Source organism: Manis javanica, chromosome 15 (genome assembly GCF_040802235.1).
Source record: "Manis javanica isolate MJ-LG chromosome 15, MJ_LKY, whole genome shotgun sequence".
Taxonomy (NCBI): Eukaryota; Metazoa; Chordata; class Mammalia; order Pholidota; family Manidae; genus Manis; species Manis javanica.
In genome coordinates this window covers 61672867-61694112 of record NC_133170.1, presented here as the reverse complement: position 1 = coordinate 61694112, position 21246 = coordinate 61672867, and the positions used below count along the sequence as shown (strand labels likewise).

The 21246-nt window shown below is 41.1% G+C and overlaps 2 protein-coding genes across 4 annotated transcripts in view; both read right to left on the bottom strand.

Annotated features, from left to right (window-relative positions):
* The window catches only part of RFLNA (refilin A), a 227290-nt gene that overhangs the window by 158973 nt on the left and 47071 nt on the right, over positions 1-21246 (bottom strand). For both annotated transcript variants that reach the window (XM_037014241.2, XM_037014242.2), the window contains exon 2: positions 5713-5814. The gene's annotated coding sequence lies outside the window, so the exon portion shown is untranslated. The remainder of the gene's footprint in view (positions 1-5712; positions 5815-21246) is intronic.
* The window catches only part of ZNF664 (zinc finger protein 664), a 51063-nt gene continuing 47075 nt past the window's right edge, over positions 17259-21246 (bottom strand). For both annotated transcript variants that reach the window (XM_073222325.1, XM_073222324.1), the window contains one exon: positions 17259-21157. In XM_073222325.1, coding sequence (XP_073078426.1) covers positions 19784-20569 — 786 coding nt within the window. In that variant the 5' untranslated portion in view covers positions 20570-21157 and the 3' untranslated portion in view covers positions 17259-19783. The remainder of the gene's footprint in view (positions 21158-21246) is intronic.

Here is a 21246-nt window from a genome sequence, read left to right as displayed (position 1 = left end):
TCTAATTCTTCTCTTTGGAATTTTATAAACATTTTTCCACTGGTTTCCTGCACTAATGCTGTATTAGTCCTTTTGCTACAGTTTTTTCCACTTTGCATTGGTAGGGTTTTATCTTCAAAAACTTCTTCCAAAAGAAAAAAACCTCATAAACATTATATTCCTCCAATATTTGAAAAAGCCTGTTGCCTTCACATACTGATGCAAGTAGAAATCAATAACCAGAGGAGATCATCAAATATACCAAATATGCTTGGTGGTGATCAGCCCTGTGAGGGATAAAGCAGGCAGGATGGGGAGGAAACATCTCACTGATATGATGACTTGAAAGCGGAGAGCCAAATGGAATGAGGGGCAAACCATGAGAGTATCTAGGAGAAAGAACACCCCAGCAGAGGGCACAGCAAGTGCAAGTCACCGAGGTGGGAAGGTGTTCAGAATGTTCAAGGACAAGCTCCAGCGTGGCTGGAGCAGGATGAGAAGTGAGGGCGGGGACCAGACCAAGCCCAAGGATGGCAGGTGGCCGGGTCAGGGGGCTTATACACCTTGGTGAATCTGTGGGCTTTACTCTGAATTATATGGGAAGTCACTGCTCATCCTCTCCCCATAGTCTGCGCTCCACATACCAGTCAGAATGATCCTTTTAAAACTTAAGTCACATTGTGATGCTTATGTGACAACTTAGCTAGATATGAAATCCTTGGGTCACATTCTTTTCCCCAGAATTTCATAGGTATGGCTCTACTACTTAATAGCACCGAGTACTAATGGAGAGAAGGTTAAAGTCTTATTTTCCCTCCTAAAAATTACTCATCTTTTCTGCCCAAATATCTGAAAATTTGTTTGTCTTCAAAGCTCATTAACTGAGCCTGAGGGGCTTTAGTGTCAATCAAACTGTTTCAGCTTTTCCAGGAACACAGTGTGCTCTCTGAGCTTCAGGGATTCCTGCATCTCCAGGAAAACCTCTCCCACCTGGGAACACCTTGCTGATCAGAGCCACCACTTGCCCTTATGCTGGGTCATCTTTGCCCTCCAGAGCATTGACATTCTCTTAACTGCTTTACTCTCTTTATTTCCTCTGGGCCAGAGATGTATTAGGATGAACTATAGACACCTATCACCTTTTTGTAGGTCAGAAACAGTCAAATATCAGCAATTTATATGGGTTCAACCTACGATGGGGGATTCATTAGAACTTCAGTGGTAGATGAATTACAGGAATGAAGCTTTTCTCTCCTTGCGTCCTAAAGGAAAATCTTTCCCATAAGTTCCCATCAGATTTCTCCTTATGCTCCACTGGCTAAACGTGGGTCACATGCCCAGCCCAATGGCCAATCACTGTCAGAGGGAACTGACTTAACACAAACATGATCTGTCCTGGGGCTGGACACTGACCACCCAAACAAAATAAGCTTTTGGGGTTAGCAAGGAGGAAGAGAAAATGGTTGTTAAGAAGGTGACTTAGATGGGAGAGTGGTTTAGGCTATAGTGTAGTGTTAGGAGTCAGTGCTCATACAGTTTTCATGGGAAACTCAGACAGACAAGCATCCCCAGGTCATGAGATGATGTTCAACTGACCTCTGGCCCTTCAGAGCTGCTGTCATGGATGAAGGGGATGAGGTCAGGGCTCATAAAGCATAAAAGGTTCAGAAATAACATTTAGGGTCTGCATTAATAGGACTGGAAAAAACTAGAAAAGAGAATGGAAGTTCAGCCGTACTGACCCTTTAACTGGCCTCATATGAACTTCTCAAACAAAAGATGAAGAGCAGAGATTTATTAAAGGAAAAGCAATTCAGGGGCTGAGTTGGGGAGGATACTTATTTCAAAATGCTTTTCTCTGGGGCAGCTGGCACCCTGGATATGTCTGCAAATGGAACAGACCGAGTCTTTGCACATGCTTTTTACATTTCTGCAGCAGCTCACGCAAAGGGGGAGCGAGCGATGGCCAGTGGGAAATGAAAAGACAGAGAGAAGCCCTTTCCTCTGCCCACTGACATCCTTTTGGGACCTTGGATTTAAATAATAATAATAATAATAATTATTATTATTATTATTATTATTATTATTTCCATTTTGGAAACAGGCCAGCCTACTCTTGTGTTCACTAAACTCCCCAAGCCTGAATCCCAAGATAGATTCTCTGCCACCCAGCCTGTAAAATGCCAAATCAGCAAAATCCTTGGGCTCTCAGTTTTTCCATCTGAAAAGCAGGAGTGACTGCATCCCTCCCTACCTGGGCATGTGATGGAGAATAAACGGAGTCACATCTGAACCAGGAATTCTCCCCAGCACCCTTCCTTCTCAAACTGCTCCACAGTACCCTCTGCATCCGGGTCTCCAAATATTTTCAGTCATGTGCCCCGAAGAGGAAAACAAGCAAGCATTGTGTCACCTGGGTCCTCCAGGAAACAGATGCTGAGATAGAGTTAGGAGGGCAGGAGGCTCCCTGGGGTGACACTGTGAGAGATAAGGGGTGGGGAGTGGGACCGGGCAGAGCTCAGCCCCCTGGCAGATCAAGGTCTCATGAACCCAAGCAGAGCTCCAATCATGTTGCTCCCCCAAGATTTCAGTTAGCAAGTCTTGTATTTGAATCAAGGTTAAATGTATTTATAAAGAAATATATCAATAAAAAAGTGTTAATCCTGTATTAATAGTTATCAATGATACTGATGTATCGGACATAGCTAGGTGAGAAATAAATACCCCTCAAAGTAAGTATCTATTACTTTGCAGAGAACCACTTCTGCGACTCTCAACTACACTGTCAAGTCTGATCCCTTTGCCTGCTGAACAAAAGAACCCTCTCAGGTAATATGATACTCAACTTTGGGCTCTTACTCCCTTTTCTTTCTCCACCAGGAGCAAACAGAATCTGGTCGGTTTTGTTCATTTTCCTTCTCTACTCTTTCAAAGTTTCAATCCCCTGGCAAACTGCTCTGTGGGTGAAAATGTTTCCCAAAGATTGAAGGTCAGTCTATCTTCCTGCAAACTCGCCCAGTGCCAGATAACAGGTCTGCTGAATCAGCAGCACAGAGAAATCATAGCTGATCACTTCTGATCGTGGGCTCCAGGGCCAAGTTGATCAGCCTCTTTCCAATTAGCTCTATCTCTGTGAGTGTTGTGGTGAAGATGGAACTTATTTCCTAGGTTTATACACCCTTATTCTGTTTATAACATTTGTGGGTTTACATATATAAGGAGAAATGGACTTTAAAAGTTGGACAATCCCATAGAAAAGAAGAATTCGCAGAATCTTTTGGATTTCCTTGGATCATGGAGTGTTGCTAACTCATTCTTCACCACACAGTACAATACAAGAAGTTTAGGGACACCCCAAAGCTTCATTAGTAAGTGGGAAAAATGATTTCCCTTTAATTCACACAGCAGAGTTGATTGGCTGGACTCCATCTTACTCAAGCAAACTTGGGTCAAAGACAGGGTCAACCAGAAACATGGGTCATGACTGAGTGTGTGCCAGGAACTGTGCCAGCTCTGTCAGGCAGGCACAGGGCTGGTATTAGAGATGCTGGAATATAATCCAGAGCTTGTGCGCTTAACTACCCCTTGGTTGTGAAAGGAGCATTTAAGAGAGAATGGGGAAAAAAAGAAAAGTACAGATTTTCAGGGAAACATTTGTACCTTACACTCAATAAAGTATGTGTGGGACACGATGAATGTAAATCAGTGTGTGCATATGCAAATCAGCCTATTAACTGAGGACTTGGTGGTGACCAAGATACCACCTTATTTCAAAGGACCAAAAGCACTTTATATTTTCATTTTTTTATTTTATAAGTCTATTTTAACTCACTAATACCATCTCTTTCAGTGAAAGTAAAAACAAAAGCTTATTTAAATAATTTGCTTATCTGCCTCTTCATTTATTTTCATGAATCAAACTTTTCCCACTGACCTATAATTTCAAGAAAACTTTATATTTATACGAAAAGGGTTTAGGGTTTCATCTTACTTAATATTAATTTATTTAACCATTTCACCACTTACTCATGTTCCCATTTAAGTAATCCAAATACTTCCAACTTGGCACATCAAAAGTTACATTTATGAAAGATCCAGTTAATGCATGAGGCACAACAAAATCTTTGCTTTGCCAAACCTGAGCCCTCTTGTCCACCAGGCCTCATCCGTGGCCCCTGCCTGAGCCAGCCTGGTGCAGCTGTAGCAGGCATCCTGTTAAGTCATTTTAGTGACAATCCCCCACCTTAATCCTTGGTGCCCTGGTCCTGCCTTCAGCAAGAATCCTGGGAAGTCAGTTTACCAAAAATCCCTACCTTGATGTTTCCTTAGTAATTTTCCACCCACCCACCCTCCCTGCCAGTGACTGTATATCCCCAGCTGTCTGTTGAATTCAGGATTGAGACTGATCTCTCACATTGTCAAAATAACCCTGGATAAAGTCTTTCTTGCCATTGTAACAAGAGCCAAAGTAATGTTTTCTTTAATAGGCAATGTCTCACCACTGACCCTACTCGAAAGCATCTGAGGGAAAGAATATTAATATAATGCAAAGGTATTTAACTTTAGAAACCAATATGCAAACTGAGAGCATTCTTTCTCTACCCTTTGAGGTGGTCATGTTCACTCGTACAGTATCCAGAGGCGATTCTCAGTCTCCCAATGCCATGCCAGTACAGGCCCCATCACCTCCAACTGAGTCAATCGTGCTGCCACAGCACACCCGCCACCTCCCCTCTCCTATGATTCACCTCCAAGAGTCACTGCCCCCTAATTCTCCCCCATGGCATTAGAATAACAAATATGGTCCCAACTTCCTAGCTCGGGCCACTTAATTCCTTTCAGCCTCTCTAAACATATCCTATGTTACAGAACCTTCTGGCCGCTTCACCTTTGCCCCTGACATCACCACGTCCCGGAATATCCCTATGCCAGCTTGCACCCACTTGGGAGCCTACTGCTCCATGCCAGAGTCATAGCGGGAAAATGTTTCGTTTCTTTACCACCCACAGCCTAGCACCATGGATTAGACATGCTGGGTTCTAAGTGAGTAGTCACTGAACAAGCAAACGCCACCACTGAATTCAACAGAACGGAAAACACCAAGGGAAAATCTTAAAAGGTCTGTTTTCTCAAAGAACAGTACCTTGGGTGGCGGGACCTGACCAATTGAGATCTTTCAAAGCAAACAAGCGCCCTCTCGTGACCACAGGCTGACAGTACACCATACCGGACTAGTGTCCCATTGCAGTGGAGAGAGAACCTCACCTGCTGAAGAGAGGCTTTACCTGGTCCCATAATCTGGACAGAATATTTACAAACTTGCCCCTCCTGCACTTCCTGTCTTGGCCGCTGGCATCACCGGTATCTATCTCCAAAGTCGAAAATCTAGGCGTCACTCACCTATATCTGATCAACCATGAAATCTGGGGCCCTTGGCCTCCTACCTCTCTCTCTCCCTTCAATCAGTTTACTGTGTGCTCCCCAGTAAGTGGTTCTGTAAACATCTCCTTCCCGTGTGTCAGGATTTAATATATATTATATTATTACATTATATTATATTACGTTATTACTGTATTATATTACATTATATTATCATCACAGTGCCTGCTGCTGTTAGAGCACGCAAGTATGTGTTTATTTCCCTTGCCCACACCTCTTTGGCACTTAAGACCCCTCCCTAACCCTAACACATCTCGCAAACACTTACAATCCCAGCGATGCTGAGTTACTTACGGTTCCCCAAACACACATGTGACTTCATGCTTCTGTTCGGCATGTGAACTAGGGTTCTCAAAGTGTGGTCCTCAGGGCATCAGCATCAGCAATCAGCATCCACTGGGAAACGTGACAGAGACAAAAATTCTCAGGCCCCACCCCACACTCACCGCATCAGAAAGGCAGGGTGGGGTCAGTGATCTGTGCTGTCACAACCCCTCCAGGTGACCCTGAAGCACACTTAATTTTGAGAACCACCATGTATACTATCTCTTCTGCTTGCAGTGCTCTCTCTGCACCTGTCAGGCAAACTCCCTAACGTCCTCCTGTAGGAAGCTCCCCTGACCCCCATGGCCCTAGTAGGGTTATTCCCACTCCCCTCCATACTGTTCCTTGTGAACCTGAAACAAGAACACTGTACCCTGAACATACTTCTATAGGTGTTTTTATGACATTGTGCTATACTGATTTGTTTGGAGGTATTTCTCTTCTACTAAGTAAACATATGTAGCAAGGAGCATGTCTGTTGTTATTCTCTGCATTTTCAGCTCCTAGCAAGGTGGGTTTTACATAAGTAGACATTCTATGAAAGTTCAACTACTTGAAGTGACAGATGACTTGGCTGCTTGTCAGGAGGAAGAATGTAATTCTGATTGATAGATCACTGATTTGAGATTAAGGACACCTGGTGCTGTTGCTTTCTTTAAGTGCACTTTTATTTGCAAACAATATATATCCATCCTTCAATTTCATTTATAGGAAGAGTTAAATATTAATATTAATAATTAAGTAGATAAATGTGTAATTAACATTACCAGTAATATTCTGACACCTTTAAATTTCTTAAATGAATTTTATGATCATCTTTAAGCTTCAATGATTTCTTTCCAAACACTAACACTTTGCCTTCAACTCAACAAGTAACATGATGTATGACATGTGTGACCTAATGGTGGGGATGATTGGCCCTGGAGACAGACTGACACACCTTTTGCAGAAGGTGCTGCTATTTACTAGAAGTGAGTCCTTGGCCAGGTTAACCCCTCCAATGATGACGGTAGCCAATATTTATTGTGTGTCCCCGTTAGGCAAGGTCCTGTGCTAAGCACTTAACCTGCACTATCTCCTCGCAGCTTTACAATAAACATATGCAATAAGTACAAATATTCTCCCCACTTTACAGATGAGAAATATGAATTCAGAGAGGTCAAGCAGCTTGCTCAAAATCACACAACTAGTAAACAGGGGACTGGGATCAAACCCAGGCAAAGTGCCCTCAAAATCCATTCCTGCTGTGAGTTTATCTTTTGTTTTCTGATTTTGCATCCTAAATATTCCTCCAAGATGTCCTCTTCATTTTCTTGTCACTTTTTCTCATTGTGCTTAAAAAATAACAGAAAATTTACTATGTTAACCATTTTTATGTGTACAGCTCAGTGGCATCGAATACATTCACACAGTTATGCAACTGTCACTACCATCCACCTTCAGAACTTTTTTCATCTTCCCAAACTGAGGCTCTGTTCCCATTAAAAACTAACTCCCCACTCCCAACTCCCCCCTGCCACCCCCACCAAGCCCTGGCTCCCACCATCTACTCTCTATGAATGTGACTCCTCCAGGTCCCTCATGTAAGTGGAGTCACACAGTATTTATCTTTTTTATCTGGCTTATTTCACTTAGCATAGTGTCATCAAGGTGCATCCATGTTGTATCATGTGTCAGAATTTCTCTCCTTTTTAAGGCTGAGTAATATTTCATCATACGGCTAGGCCACATTTTATTTATCCATTCATCTATGGATGGACCCTTGGGTTGTTTCTATCTTTTGGCTAGTGTGAATAATGCTGCTATGAACATGGGTGCACAGATATCTGTTGGAGTCCCTGCTCTCAATCCTTGTGGGTGTGCATCCGGACATGGTACCACTAGTCCTGTGGTGATTTCATAACACCTGGCTTTTCGGTTATGTTTGCCATCTCACACTTGCACATTGCTGAACGCTCTTTCCAGTGTCCGTGCAACAAACAGAGGGAATGTCTTTCTCCCTCTGAATTGCTATGACGATTACAATGATAAATATGTTAAGGCAGAGATGTCTACTTCTAAAATATAAAGATAGTTTATAAGTTCCACATATCATTGCCTTGACAGGGAGAAAAGGCAGCAGAGAAGGAATTTAGTGACCACTCAGAAGTTCATCAGCTTTTTCAGTCTCTAGGCTACAGCCTGTCCTCCTGCTCTCCTGTGCCATATATAAAAAATCTTTTTAGCATTCGTATATTTTTAGCAGAACTTTCCTTGGTCAAATAATGGTCATTGATGACCTCACAGGAAAAAGAGAAGGGGAGATGAATCATGTTCATCTGTTGACACACAGGCTGAAGACTTTAAGAGCTCTAAAGAATTGTCTTACCAATAGGCTGCCTTCTTCGAGAGAATTCTTGGCCTGCTTCACCACACAGTTAAGAGTGTTTTAAAACTTTGTCACTTGTGGCATGATTGACATGCAATGGTGTGAGCCATTGGAAGGAAACCTGTATTTTCAATCCACAGCACAAATGAAGTATTGGTTTGCAACTTAATGATGTATACACTAGACTGTCATTTTTCATTTCACATTATCCCAAATTGCCTGATGAAATCACACCATGCTTTTTTAAAAATATAATACTACCTCTTGGAAAAAAAAGTCCTCTTAGTATTACTTATACCCTTTTAATCTTTTCAATGAGTGATCAATTAAAGTACCAGCATGGATATAGTTAGTAAGCTTGGAAATAATTAACAAGGAATTTAAATATATCAAACAAAGTATGTGGACCTGGGGCATGAAGTTCAACACAAAAGTAGATAAAAAGGGAATAAAGTGGAGAGAGAATGGCTTAATACTTGGGGCTGTGAAGTTTTATGAAATCCATAGTGGTGGCTTTCACAGCATTTGCAGCAAGCCAGAAAAAATGTTTATGGATGAAACTATTATCTTTTTAAAGTAAGTCAGAGAACCAGTAGAGGATGGCAGTTTTTGAGTCCCCAGTGAGAAAACAATGTTTAGAAAGTTGCATGGAGGTTGAGGACTGGGTGAGCCTGTGATCCACCCATTCTGGCCACTGGAAGGGGAACATCCACTAACTTCAAGCCCATCACTGCTCCATTTCCCAAAGTGAACCAATTCCAACTTGCTGGATCCGTAACAACCAAGGATTTAATTTTCAATCTCTTAAGCCATGTAACACAGACGGTCATTTTTAAATGTCTCTTATTTTCCTATCTGAAATATCTTTGGCATTCAATTCTGACATCTAATAAAATGTATCTCAGAGGTTTTATTTAGTCTTGTCTTAAAATATAACAACTCTAATAAAGGCAAGAACAACACTATTTCCAGTAAAAAGTGAACAAAAAAAGTGAACCTCTTTGTCTTAGAGGTTCTTGCTTTGTAAAAGAAAACAAGCAACTCTCACTATTTTATGGTCTTGAAAAATACCCCAAACTATACAGAGAACATAAACTCTTTAGTATATGATTAATATGCAACTATCTGCAAGTGAATCAGGAACTTCTAGATTACTAGTCTTCTCAAAGAAAAAAAAAGTCACCAGATTGGCTTTTCTTCCACCAAATGATTGGTCCTTTCCCAAACACCTATGCAACTCAAATTTGTCCGAGGAATGTAAGCTAATTTATTATATTATTCAAAACTAAATCATGAAGGCAAATAAAATATAATTGATTCCAAAGCAACATATTTATTTTGTTACTCCATACTCATGGAGATTAGTCAAGTCATTGCTTTGCTCCATCAGTCTGCATATTAAAATTGAATATTAAAATTGTGTCACTACTCAGAGGCAATTATCAGGAGGACTTGTAAGCTATTCTGTACATTTTCTCTGAGAGTGAGAGAGAAAGAGAAAAGATGAGATGATGGTCGAAACTAATGCGCTGATGGGAGCACAAACCATTCACGACAGTGGCCTCTCAAGCCGCCAAGGGTTCCCTGCTTCAAGCATGTGAGGTTGGCAACAATCTTATGTTCCCCAGGAAACTTGCAGGCCAAGGATCTCTTGAGGATCTTGATAAGCATTTTCATGGAGATAGAAACATGCAGAAAATAGTTACTCACATGTCTTCCCACCACTTACCCTGGGGAAGGTCAAACAAGTTGGCCAACATGAAGTTTGAACACAAGGGAAACTGAAAAAAGACCCAAAAATACTAACAAGCTGATGCCCAAGACATGTGATCAAAGGCTGGAGCTCATGGGCTTTGGATTCCATTTCTTTCTTTCCTCAAAATGACTGTTCGGTAAATACTATTTTTGTTTATTCACACGCCGCAGAAATTTCGGTCAGACTGGTCTTACCTGATACCTTTGCTGACTAAATCTCCGATGGCGCACGGTCAAGTCTGCACTGTCCTGGGACCTGGTCAAGAGGGGTCAAGAGGGGACCCTCTTAGGGACCAAGGGAGAGTCAAGCTCCAAATACCCCAACCTGAGAGTTTCCTTCCAACAGCCCAGACCTGCTCACAGGGCCTGCATTAGACTTTTCTTCCAGTGCACCCTCTTAAGAGCAGGCTGCTGGCATAGACATTCCAGCCTGAGGTTGGACAGAGGGGCAGCTTGGGGTGGGGGGTGCGGAAGACTTGGACTGTGGGTGGGGTGTCCACCCTCCTGGACTGCCATGACTAGCATGGAACTCTGAAGAGTCACAGCAATCTAGAATTGAGCAGCCTTCCAGTAGAAGACTAGAACATATTTTATTAGAACACTGTGTTAACTTGATTTATGGCTTTTAAAGATGCAGACGGATGGGATGTGGGTTTCCATTTGTACTTTTGCTCCAAGCCCTAAACACATTAGAGGTACATTAGACAGAGTTCCCCAGAGAAACAGAATTAAGAGAATATATAGAGATATATAGAAAGAGATTTATTAAAGGGGATTGGTTCATATACACACAGACACATACACAGCATGAGTCTGTGAGGTTTAGGGAAAAAACACAGGACAGTGGAGTCCATAAATGTCAAAATGCAGAGAGTGAGAGTGAGAACTCTTGAAACAGTGGGAAAGTGGGAGCCAGCAGTGTAAGAAATATAAATATACCACAGTAAAAACATTGCCAAAAAAGTTGTCCCATCCCCCAAAATAATGAGATTTCTCATCACATGAGGAATTGAATTTCAAGCTTATTTTATGTACATTATAAAGGAAAGGGTGATGAACCAAATAATAAATATGTGACCACATTTTTGTTTTCCTTTCAACTGACAATAGCACTACTCATTCAACAAATTAGCAAAAAAGAGAGAAAATGTGTTGTCTTTATCAAAAGGAAGAATGAACATCCAATCCAGAAAAATTATCCTGTTGTTTGTAAGACACAGGTAAGACAAAATGACACTGAAGTCTAAAGGTAATAAACACTGTAGAACAGAATGACAATATTTAGAGAAGAATAATAGAGGAGCTGGCTTTGCAAATATTAAAACAAATAATAAAGGTACAGTAATTTAAATTATCTGAATGGAATAGAAATAGATCCAAATATATATGAGAATTTGGCTTGTAATAGCATTTTAAATCTGTGGAGAGAAGATTCAATAATAGGATAACTAGCTAGCCATATGAGAAGATGTTTTTTAACTGAGCTTTACCAGTGTCCTTAAAAAAACAAAGATTTAAAAGATTTAAGTCAAAGATTTATGCATAAAAATAGTAGGAGAAAACCTGGGGGAATTTCCATCAGCAGAGGATGGGTGACATGCAGTGGAAAACAAGTCACTAAAGGAAAGATGAGCTCTGAATGTGTTGACATCAAGTGGCCATATAATGCACGCCGAATGAAAATCAAACTATGGTATGTGTATAGGAGATCATTTCTTGGGGAAAAGACAGGATATACACATATGTGTTAATATAGACATGAGTAACGTGGAACTCAAACAAACACCACTTAACAGGGTGAAGACTGGTATTTTACCTCCATAAAAGTACAACTGAAAATTAAATCATGGGCATTTATCCAATGAACAGCATGGGATTAGAAATACACAGAGAAATTAACCAAACCAAAATCATAGTGAAAAATAATTCCTTCCAAACTTTCTAGATCAAGTAGAAACAAGTAAATATAATACAAATACATTGAATGAGTTTAAAGGTATCAATCACTTTGTAACTTTTAAGAATCTAGAAACCCATTTCTTTGCCTAAAGGGAATCAAATTCCACTCAAGCCTGCTTGCACCAGGGTTGGCTTCTGTGGGAGAGTCCTCTGCTCTTTACTGGCCTCATGGCCCTTAACTCTAAGAGCCTCTGCAATTGTGTAAACACTGGAGGCCCCTTCTTCCTGCTCTGGAACAAGCCCACATGGGGACCTTTTTCTCATTCCCAAGAGGCCAGCACTGAGTTCGTGGCAGCCACCCCAACTGGGGCTCTCTTACCTCTGAAGTACTGAATATATGGGGGCTCAGCTCCTGGCACTCAGGGAATCCACCTGGCCTGGAACAAAATATGCTGTCATCTCCTCTAGGGGCAAAGTATCCCAGAACTCAAACATACAATGTTGGTGGGTCTTGCTTTGTCCAAGGAAGAAGGCTGATTTTTTAAAACTTAAAAAAAAAGTTGTGTTTCTTAAAGCAGAAATTGTACAGGCCAGATTCTCTATAGTGATTAATGAAAAAGGGGTAAAACAAACCTGAAAACATTAAATCAACTCTTCTAAATAATGCTTGGATCCAAGAGGTGAAAGCAGCTACAACACGGTTTAGAAAATAGTGACCATGAGGGCATTTCATTTTAACACCTATGGGATATAGCCAAAAACTAACGGCTAGGGTTTGAAGCTCTGACCACAGTGTTAACTACTGGTTTTATTATGATGGTTATAATGAAGTGTTTTGCCCTCAGGAAAATTTATAGCTTTAATGTATTTATTATTTAACAAGAAATAAAATTAAGCATTCAACTAAAAGTTAAAGGAAAATAACAAAATAAAACTAAGGAAAGCAAGAGGATGTGATCAATGGCAATAAAAGGAGTATAACTGAGAACACAGAAAATACCCAGTACAATCAATGACCAAATCCAGGATCTGGTTCTTTAGGACGTGAAGGGGGGGTAATAAAAACAAGAGACATAACCATTAAGTCTAAAAAAGGAAAATAGAATATGCAATGGGAGGTATAAGAAAGGACTATTAATCAAGGTGCCAATAAGTGCTAAGAATTTAGAGTATGTACATCTCTGAAATACATTTTGAGATCTCCAAAATCAGAATGATCTTTCTGGGAAACTGAATTAATAAAAATGAGGGGGAAAATCTGAATAGTCTTGGAAAAAGTAGAATGTTGACAGGTTTAGTAAGCTCCATGTCAAGGGGCTATGCCAAGGAGCTGTACACCTTCAAAAGTACACCTTTAAAGCTCCAATGATCAAGATATTAAAACCAGAGGTTACCTTTACTCTGGGCAAGTGTGGAGGAACACTGACATTGATCTAGGTGCTACACAATCTCTTCTGGAACAAAGATAAAAAGCATCTAAACACTTTTTTAAATAAGAAGGCATAACTGAACAACCTCTTAAGATTCACATGGAAATTTTCAAAAATTGAATGACCAAGAAAGTTATCCTTATTTTCAAAATGACTCAGAACAGTAACAGGAGAGAGGAACAAGGACATAACAGAAACTCAATAAACGCCCCCTGCTTATTAGTTTGAAAGCTTCGTTTATTTTTAATATTTATAGAATAAATGAATTTAAGGTGATAAATTTTGCTCATTTTTGTCCCATCCAACAAGCTGTTAAATGATGTCATCATCGCATCCATCCTGAAGGGTGGGTACTTGCTTGGAGCCATTAATTTGGAGGGGAAGATGCTTTGTTATTTTATAGAGAATGCAAGTAGACAGGCTTTTTGTCTCAGCAACTTTGATTTAATTACATTGTAGTCAGAGAATGTGGCCTGTGGGATTTCCACATTTTGGAATTTAGTGAGATTTTCTAACATGGTCAATTTTTGTAAATATTCCAAGAAAGTTTATTGGCACAAAGTTCAGAGAGCTGACAGATCAATTTTCTAATGGTGCTAATCAAACAATCCTTTGTCTAGTTTTTTTTTTTTGCATATTTCTGAGAGATGCAGATTAGTATCTCCTGCTGTGACTAGGAATTACTTAAGTTTTCATTGTAGTTCTAAAAACATACACTATCTTTGTAAGCTGTTGTTAGCCAAATAAGAGCATGTAATTATTTCTCTTCTGGACAAAATTACTCCCTTCATAAACGGATGTTTACCTGACATTCTATTTTAATGGACAGTGCCACCACTACTTTTTTGTTAGCACTTTCCTGATGTTTTTTCAGTCCTTCATTTGCAAACTGCTATCACCTCTTTATGTTAGATGGTCTCTTGTCATCAACCCATACACATATTTGTGGTGAAGTTTGTAATTCAACTTGAAAATGCCTGTAAATATATCCCATTCACATTTACTATGATTAATGCTATGTTTGAATTTACTCATTTTATTTGGTACTTTTTTTGTATTTTTCTTTCTTTTCCTGATGTACTTGGTCAGTGAGCTGTCTTGGTGTGCAATACATAGAGATTCACAGTTCTCTCCAAACACTACTGTTTTCAACAGCCCCCCAGCAGCCACAGCTGCAGGAGACACTGCCTGCTGGCACCCCAGTGCACATCTCCACTTCACTCTGCAGGACTTTAGAGACAGTCTCACCCTCTGGACAAGGCCCTGGCGGGGCTTGAGTTTATCTCAGAAAAGGAGGAGGAGGGCCCATGGGGATAGAAGAGGGCCAGGAGTAAGAACATTTCAGGGACAAACAGGATGGAGGCTCAAGATGATTGATTTAGATGTTAATGAAGAGATACTGTCTTACGCTTGTATTCCAGGTAAATGACATGGGACACAGAAGACCCAACACCAAGTAATATGAATAGCTTTATTTGAGAATCTAAATACAACCCACACAAGCACTGGGAACCTCAGTTTTACAGCAAGAATTGCCTCCTCTGCAACCAAGACACAGACTTGGGGGTCAGTCCAGCGGTTTCTGCTTATATGGCCAATTCTCCCCACTCCCTGCCAGTCCCCCTGAAATGCCTAGCTGTTCTCACCTGCATTTTCATTTCACGGTATTTCATTTCACCATATTTCACAATTCATAGAAGACCTGGATCAGGGCCAACACAAAAGAAGATGAAAATGCTCCAAGTGAAACCATTTTCTGTAGTTTTTAGGAAGTATAATTGGCAGGGTACACACAAAACAGAGTCTATAAAATGTATATATTCACCTGAAAATCAATGGGAGCAATCTGTACCTGCTTTTACTCTAAAAATGTATTTTATTTGCATATGCTTAAATCTGAATAAAAGCACTTTGGTATTAGTCACCTTCCATCAAGGACTATGCCAAGTTCTTGCTGACATATAATAAGCACAAGGCCTTGGGATCTTCGGATTTGCTTATGTTCTTATTATTTTTAAATATAACATAGGAATATAAATGTTGAAACTTATGATTTTAAAATTATTCTGCCTACATATTCGAGGAGTGGTAACAAAGATACCCAAGAGCCTCCCTGCCCAGAAGGGACTTGGGTAAACACAGCCTTGGAAGCCTGAAGCTCTCCCAAAGACTTCTCCTTATTCCTAGGCACTTATGACCTTGTGGCCACCCTCCTCTGGCTCCAACATCTACTTATGTGCCACACATATGTCCTGCCCCATTTCAGCCTGGACAAGGCACTCAGTCCTTCCACTAGTTTCTGTTAAGCCCACTCAGAGAAAGCCTCCCAAAACTTCAGATTTTGGGGTCATCAAGGTTTGCACACGAAGGCGTGCACCTCTCACCATCCTACTTCCTGGTCGCCCACCCCCCCGCCATGCCCCTTTCACTCCTTCTCCAGTTGGTCTTTAACTTCTCATCCCAGACTGTCCTAGGACATTCAGGTTCTCCTCTCTCTTGTGTGGAACCACTAGCCCTCTCCAGGTCCTACCTCCAAATTCAGGCACCTAAACCCACCGTAGTGCTCAGTAGAGCAGAAGGAACTCCAAATAACATGACTCATCTTCCTTAAGAGGCAACCAGGATTACTATTTTTTTCTGTGGTATTACTAAATGCTAGGCACTTCATATGTGTTTATTGTATTTAGCTTCCCAACTATCTCACGAGATAGGTATTTTCAAAACCATTTTACACATGAGAAATCTGAGGTCCAGAGAAGTTAAACTCCACAGGGTCACAGAGTGCGAGTTGCCTCCCCTTCCTCCTCATCTCCTTACCCCTCAAGTGTACCTTCATTTGCCAATGCTACGTATACCTGGCTCCTGCCATGGCATGGCATCAGGCTCTTTTTCATCTCTTCCCTAAGGGTTTAGTTTTATCACTGAGTATTTTTCTTCATGTTTCTAGTATTTGCTTTCCATTTACCTATTTTTTTCTAAATTCCTGAGAATAACAGCAAGTTGTACAGAAAAACTGCTTAATCATTTTGTATTTTTTAGGATAACAGAACCACGAATTGGAAGGTCCCTTGGAAGCCATTGTGTCCAAGCTCACACAACACACAAAGATCCCTGTGCAGCTTCCTCAAGGTGGCCTGCAACAAGCCTGGGCATACATCTCATAGAGGCCCATCTGAATGTTGCTGGGCTCTCAGATTTGATAGAATTCTTCTAATCTTAAAGATGCAATTTGCAACTCACTTCAGGATCCCAAGTTAGAAACTATGAAGTCAGCCTTGACATACCTCTCTCACACCCTAAGTCCTAGCAGGCACCAGGCAAGAGTGACCGTAGGTGGCACTGGAGCCCTGTGTGACCACTCTTGCCCACCCCACTCCCATATCAAAAGGGCCAGTTTGGCTGCTTCCACATCCACAGTGGAAGTGTAATGCAGCCTTGTCCCTCAAAGCTAGCAGATTCCAGAACCACAGTCTGGGAGTGAGGCATGGGACACAGACCACCATGGCTTCAGCTAAGAGCATGTCCTGCCTCATCAGGAGGGGGTTTCAGTCATCAGGGACTGGAGAAGGTCTTGCAACGTGAAATAAAAGCCTATCAGCACCAGGCAGATAATACAAACGACAAAGTGGGTCACACAGGAAACATGAATTCATTGCCAACATTTAAAAATCCATAAATTTAATGTAAAATCTAGGTTGCTAAGTTTTTTTCCTAAAAGAGCAGAACATATGGGAACCCTAGCATGTATTCCAGCATGGAAAGAAAGAGCTAAAGCCAAGTAAGGACCATACTTTCTCCAGTCTGCCAGACCTTGCAACTTCTGACACAATTCAGTCATTTGTTACTTGCTTGGGATGTGACCCCTGGGCCAGGCTGTTCTCAAACCCTGGTTTGCTGGGATAGTCCCAGATTAGGCCTACTGTCCTCATTTAGTATTGATATTAGCTCCTGTACTCAGGGCCCAGTCTGGACAATAAATTATATGGTCACTCTAGGCATAGGGCACAAACCAACCCCCCCAACACACATACACGATGACCCCCCATTCATGTTAAGCACAGAACCCTGTTATAAAGTGATTTTATTAAATTGATTTGGACATACTGTAGGTCAAATAATATTTTCCAAAGATAACAATTATGGAATTTAAAGCTCGACATAAAATTAGTAGCTTCAAAAGTGTTAGTCATATTCCCAGCAACAGCATGATAAAATAATTCAACTATGTAGAAATATAGAACTCTAGGACTAGCTGGAAACTTGGAAATCATTTAGTCTAATATCCTCATTTTGTGAGAAAACTAGACTCAAAGATTAAGCGATTTGCCCAAGTTCACATACCTAATAGTAATAAAGCTAGAAATCAAACCAATTTTTTCCTAAAACTAAAATTCTATCAATGATATTTCAACTGGCTCTCTATCAACTAAAAGTCTAGGCTTTTCTCTAATGCTCCACACTACTGTGATATGAAAGAGTGATAAGACACTACAGTAAATCGTCAAGAAATTCAGGCCTGGAAGGGGCTTTATCACATAGTGAAGGTACCCCTCTCTGAGGAGGAGGAAATGTCTGAGGAGTGACTTCCCAAAGGCTTGTTAACAGAGAGGTCTGGGTTAGAGGTCTGTTGTCCCAACAGTGACAAACTTACCCCCCAAATCCTATCTCTGGCTTCATGGCCCATCCACTAAATTATGTGCTCCTTTTAAATCCCCTTTATGCCTTGAGGTTTAGTTATACAAAAACCCCTTCCAGTCAAACAGAAGAAATTAATTCAAATATAAAGAGAAAAATCAAGCTTTGTTTCAGTATTTCAATGACTATTTTGGGTAGTTCATTTTCCAGCCTCTTAAGACAGTTGACAGACACCACTAACCTGATCACCCATTTCAGAGCTTCAAAGGTCCTTAATTTCCCCAAAGACTTCCTGAGCAAAAGGACTACATGTGGGAAATCAATGAAAAAACAGGAATGAGAAGAGAAACAATGTTAAAAATTAGTTGCTTTTTGTTCTTGTCATTGGGGACTTTTGGTCTTCTAAACATTCCTTGAGTTCCTCCACATGAGTTTTTAGTATCAATCTAGCCCAAAAAAAAAAAAAAAAAGGCCTTTAAATGTCAGGATACTGAGCAGTTCAGTCTCTCTCCCCTCCCTGCTGCTCACCGCATTCCAGCTCCTGGCTGCCTCTCTTCCAAATGCACGTCAGGGCCGCCCCACCACAGCACCTCTACTCTGCCATCTGGTGTTTCTTGTCTTTGCTCTCCACTCCACCACCACCCAGCAGAAAGGCCGTCCCTGACCACTAGCTAATGTTGCCCCCACCCCCACCCCACCCCACCCCTAAATCACCCTAGTTTATTTTCTCCATAGCACTTAATCACTATCTCAAACTACATTATTTGTTTACTTATCATCTGCCTCCTCCATCAGAAGTAAACTCCATGAGAGTAGGGCCCTTGTCTGTCTTACTCAGTGGCATTCCCAGGACCTAGCACAGTGCCTGGCACATAGGAGGTGTTCAATAAATATGTGTTGAATGAATGAAAAAAAAAAGGATTAACATAGACATTCATGCCTAAAAAGGAATTGATAATCTTCAATGAACAGGTGTCAAGGACTCCTACATGTTATTGCCCAAAATTACAGAAACAGCGACTATTATTAGTGACTCCTCCTACCTACCACTTCCACGGGCTCCCCTAGCTAATAAGGAGTTCTATATGTTACAAAAGGAGCCCAAGAGGGCAGTTCTGCATGGAGAAAAGTCCTAATTTTGCTTGCTTCTCCCTCCCTGCTATTTACATTCGGCTATTTCCAAAAAAATTCAAGTTAAAAATATGTGATGTAGCCACTAGAAAATTAAGTCTAACGTAGAGACACAGTGATTAGCAGAATCCACAAAAGTTTTTAAAAAGTTCAAGAAAATTCAAGGACAAGTATTTCTGCCAATGATCTTTCTGACAGGCTGGCTAAAGGGGATCACAAGCCACCTAAAATCTATAGTGGAACTTATGCCATCTAGGAAGGGGTGGATATTTATGGGTATTTTGAGGACATTAGGTAAAGTGGATTCAGAAATAATGGGACATATGGAAAGATATGTAGGGGCACAACCAAGTGGTAACCTCAGAAATACCAGAACACTATCTTAGTGGGGGCTATCCATTTTCAAATGCATTAACCAGTATGCTTGAATCAAAAGAAGGGCATGAGCTTCCAGAGGGGAAGTCTCTGGGGTAACTTTTAGGTAAAGCATAGACAGAAGGTGACTCGGGAGGCTGGGTGACAATTATGGTTTCCTGTGTAGTATTTCAACTACTGAGGCATCATGCTGGAATCCCAGGACACACGTGTTCAGCACTGGGACCTCACCGCCCATCTAGGGCACTTAGAGGAATTTCAGGTTCAAAGTCAAGTTGTGGAACACACTTGGCCTGAATCAAAAAAATCAACCTCACGTATGCCTCTTTGAAAAGAATGTTTTGCTGGGGCTAGTGGTAAAAATTTCTTGGGTCAATGTAGGTATTTACAGGGTTTCCTTCCTAGTGGCACTTATGGGTTTTAAGATTTTTAACTCTTAGCAAACATTTTATATAACTGATATTTTGAGATGGTTTCTCTCCTTTGTGTGCACCCTCTGGTGGATGCAGAGGCTGGTGCTCTGGCTGAAGGCCTTCCCACACTCATCGCATTTAAAAGGTTTCTCCCCGGTGTGCACTCTCTGATGGATGCAGAGGCTTGAGCTCTGGCTGAAGGCCTTCCCACACCCACAGCATCTATAGGGCTTCTCCCCGGTGTGCACTCTCTGATGGATGCAGAGGCTGGAGCTCTGGCTGAAGGCCTTCCCACACTCATAACATTTATAGGGTTTCTCTCCTGTGTGGACTCTCTGATGCATGCAGAGGCTGGAAGTATGCCTGAAGGCCTTCCCACACTCTTCACATTTAAAGGGTTTCTCTCCGGTGTGGACTCTCTGATGCATGCAAAGGTTTGAGCTATTACTAAAGCCCCTTCCACACTCACTACAGACATAGGGTTTCTCACCTGTATGAACTCTCATGTGAATCTGAAGATGTGAGCTCCAATTGAAGGCTTTGCCACACTCATAACATTTATAGGGCTTCTCCACTGTGTGGATTTTCTTATGTCTATTAAGTTTTGTTGTAGTACTAAAATCCTTACCACAATCATCACATTTATAGACCTTCTCTCCTGTGTGGTCTCTCCAATGAATGTGAAGTTCTGATATATGAAAGAAACCCTTATCACACTTGTCACATTTATGGGGCTTCTCAGCAGTGTGAATTTTCTGATGCATAAAAAGATCTGCTCTTTCAGAGAAAAATTCCCTACACATGGGGCACTTGTAGATCATTTTTCCTATTTGGTATCGTAATTTAGAGGAGAAAATTTCCTTACAATTACTATAGCTCCAGGATTGCTATTTCATAAAGTCTCTTATTTGGCCATTTTGTGGCCACTTATCTCAGGCTCACTCGATTTGGTAGTTTTACGGTTAGCCTAAGCTTTTCCCTGCCTGACTTTCTATGGAAGATTTCTTCCTGCATAGTGCTCCTCACTCAGGATTATTACTGATTATAAAGTGACATTTACTTCCACGTGAATTCTGTAACTCATTAACACAGAACTTTCTTTTAGATCCTGAGTTGTCAACATTCCAAGGAGTTCCCAAGGGGTAAACTTTTGCGCTTCTAAGCCCCTGGAATCTTCCTCTTGCAGAACAATCTCGTACTTCTCACTTTTAGGAAAAGGACTGCACAGTGTCCCCTGTAGTAGAAGAGGAGATACTGTGTGTTGCTCTCGATCCCCTGTGGCCTCCTTCTGAAGAGTCAGTATGACATTCTGCCTCCTACACATCAGACAGGAGCCTTCCCAGAAGCAAGCTCCTTGATGTCCAGGTATGCCGACCTTCCTTTTGAGGATTTCCTACATAGGTATCCTCCTGTAACAGAAACACAAATAAATACACTGAAAGTGCCTTTTTTGTCCAGAAAATTGCTACTGGTTCCATGTTGAACTTTATGTCAGTGT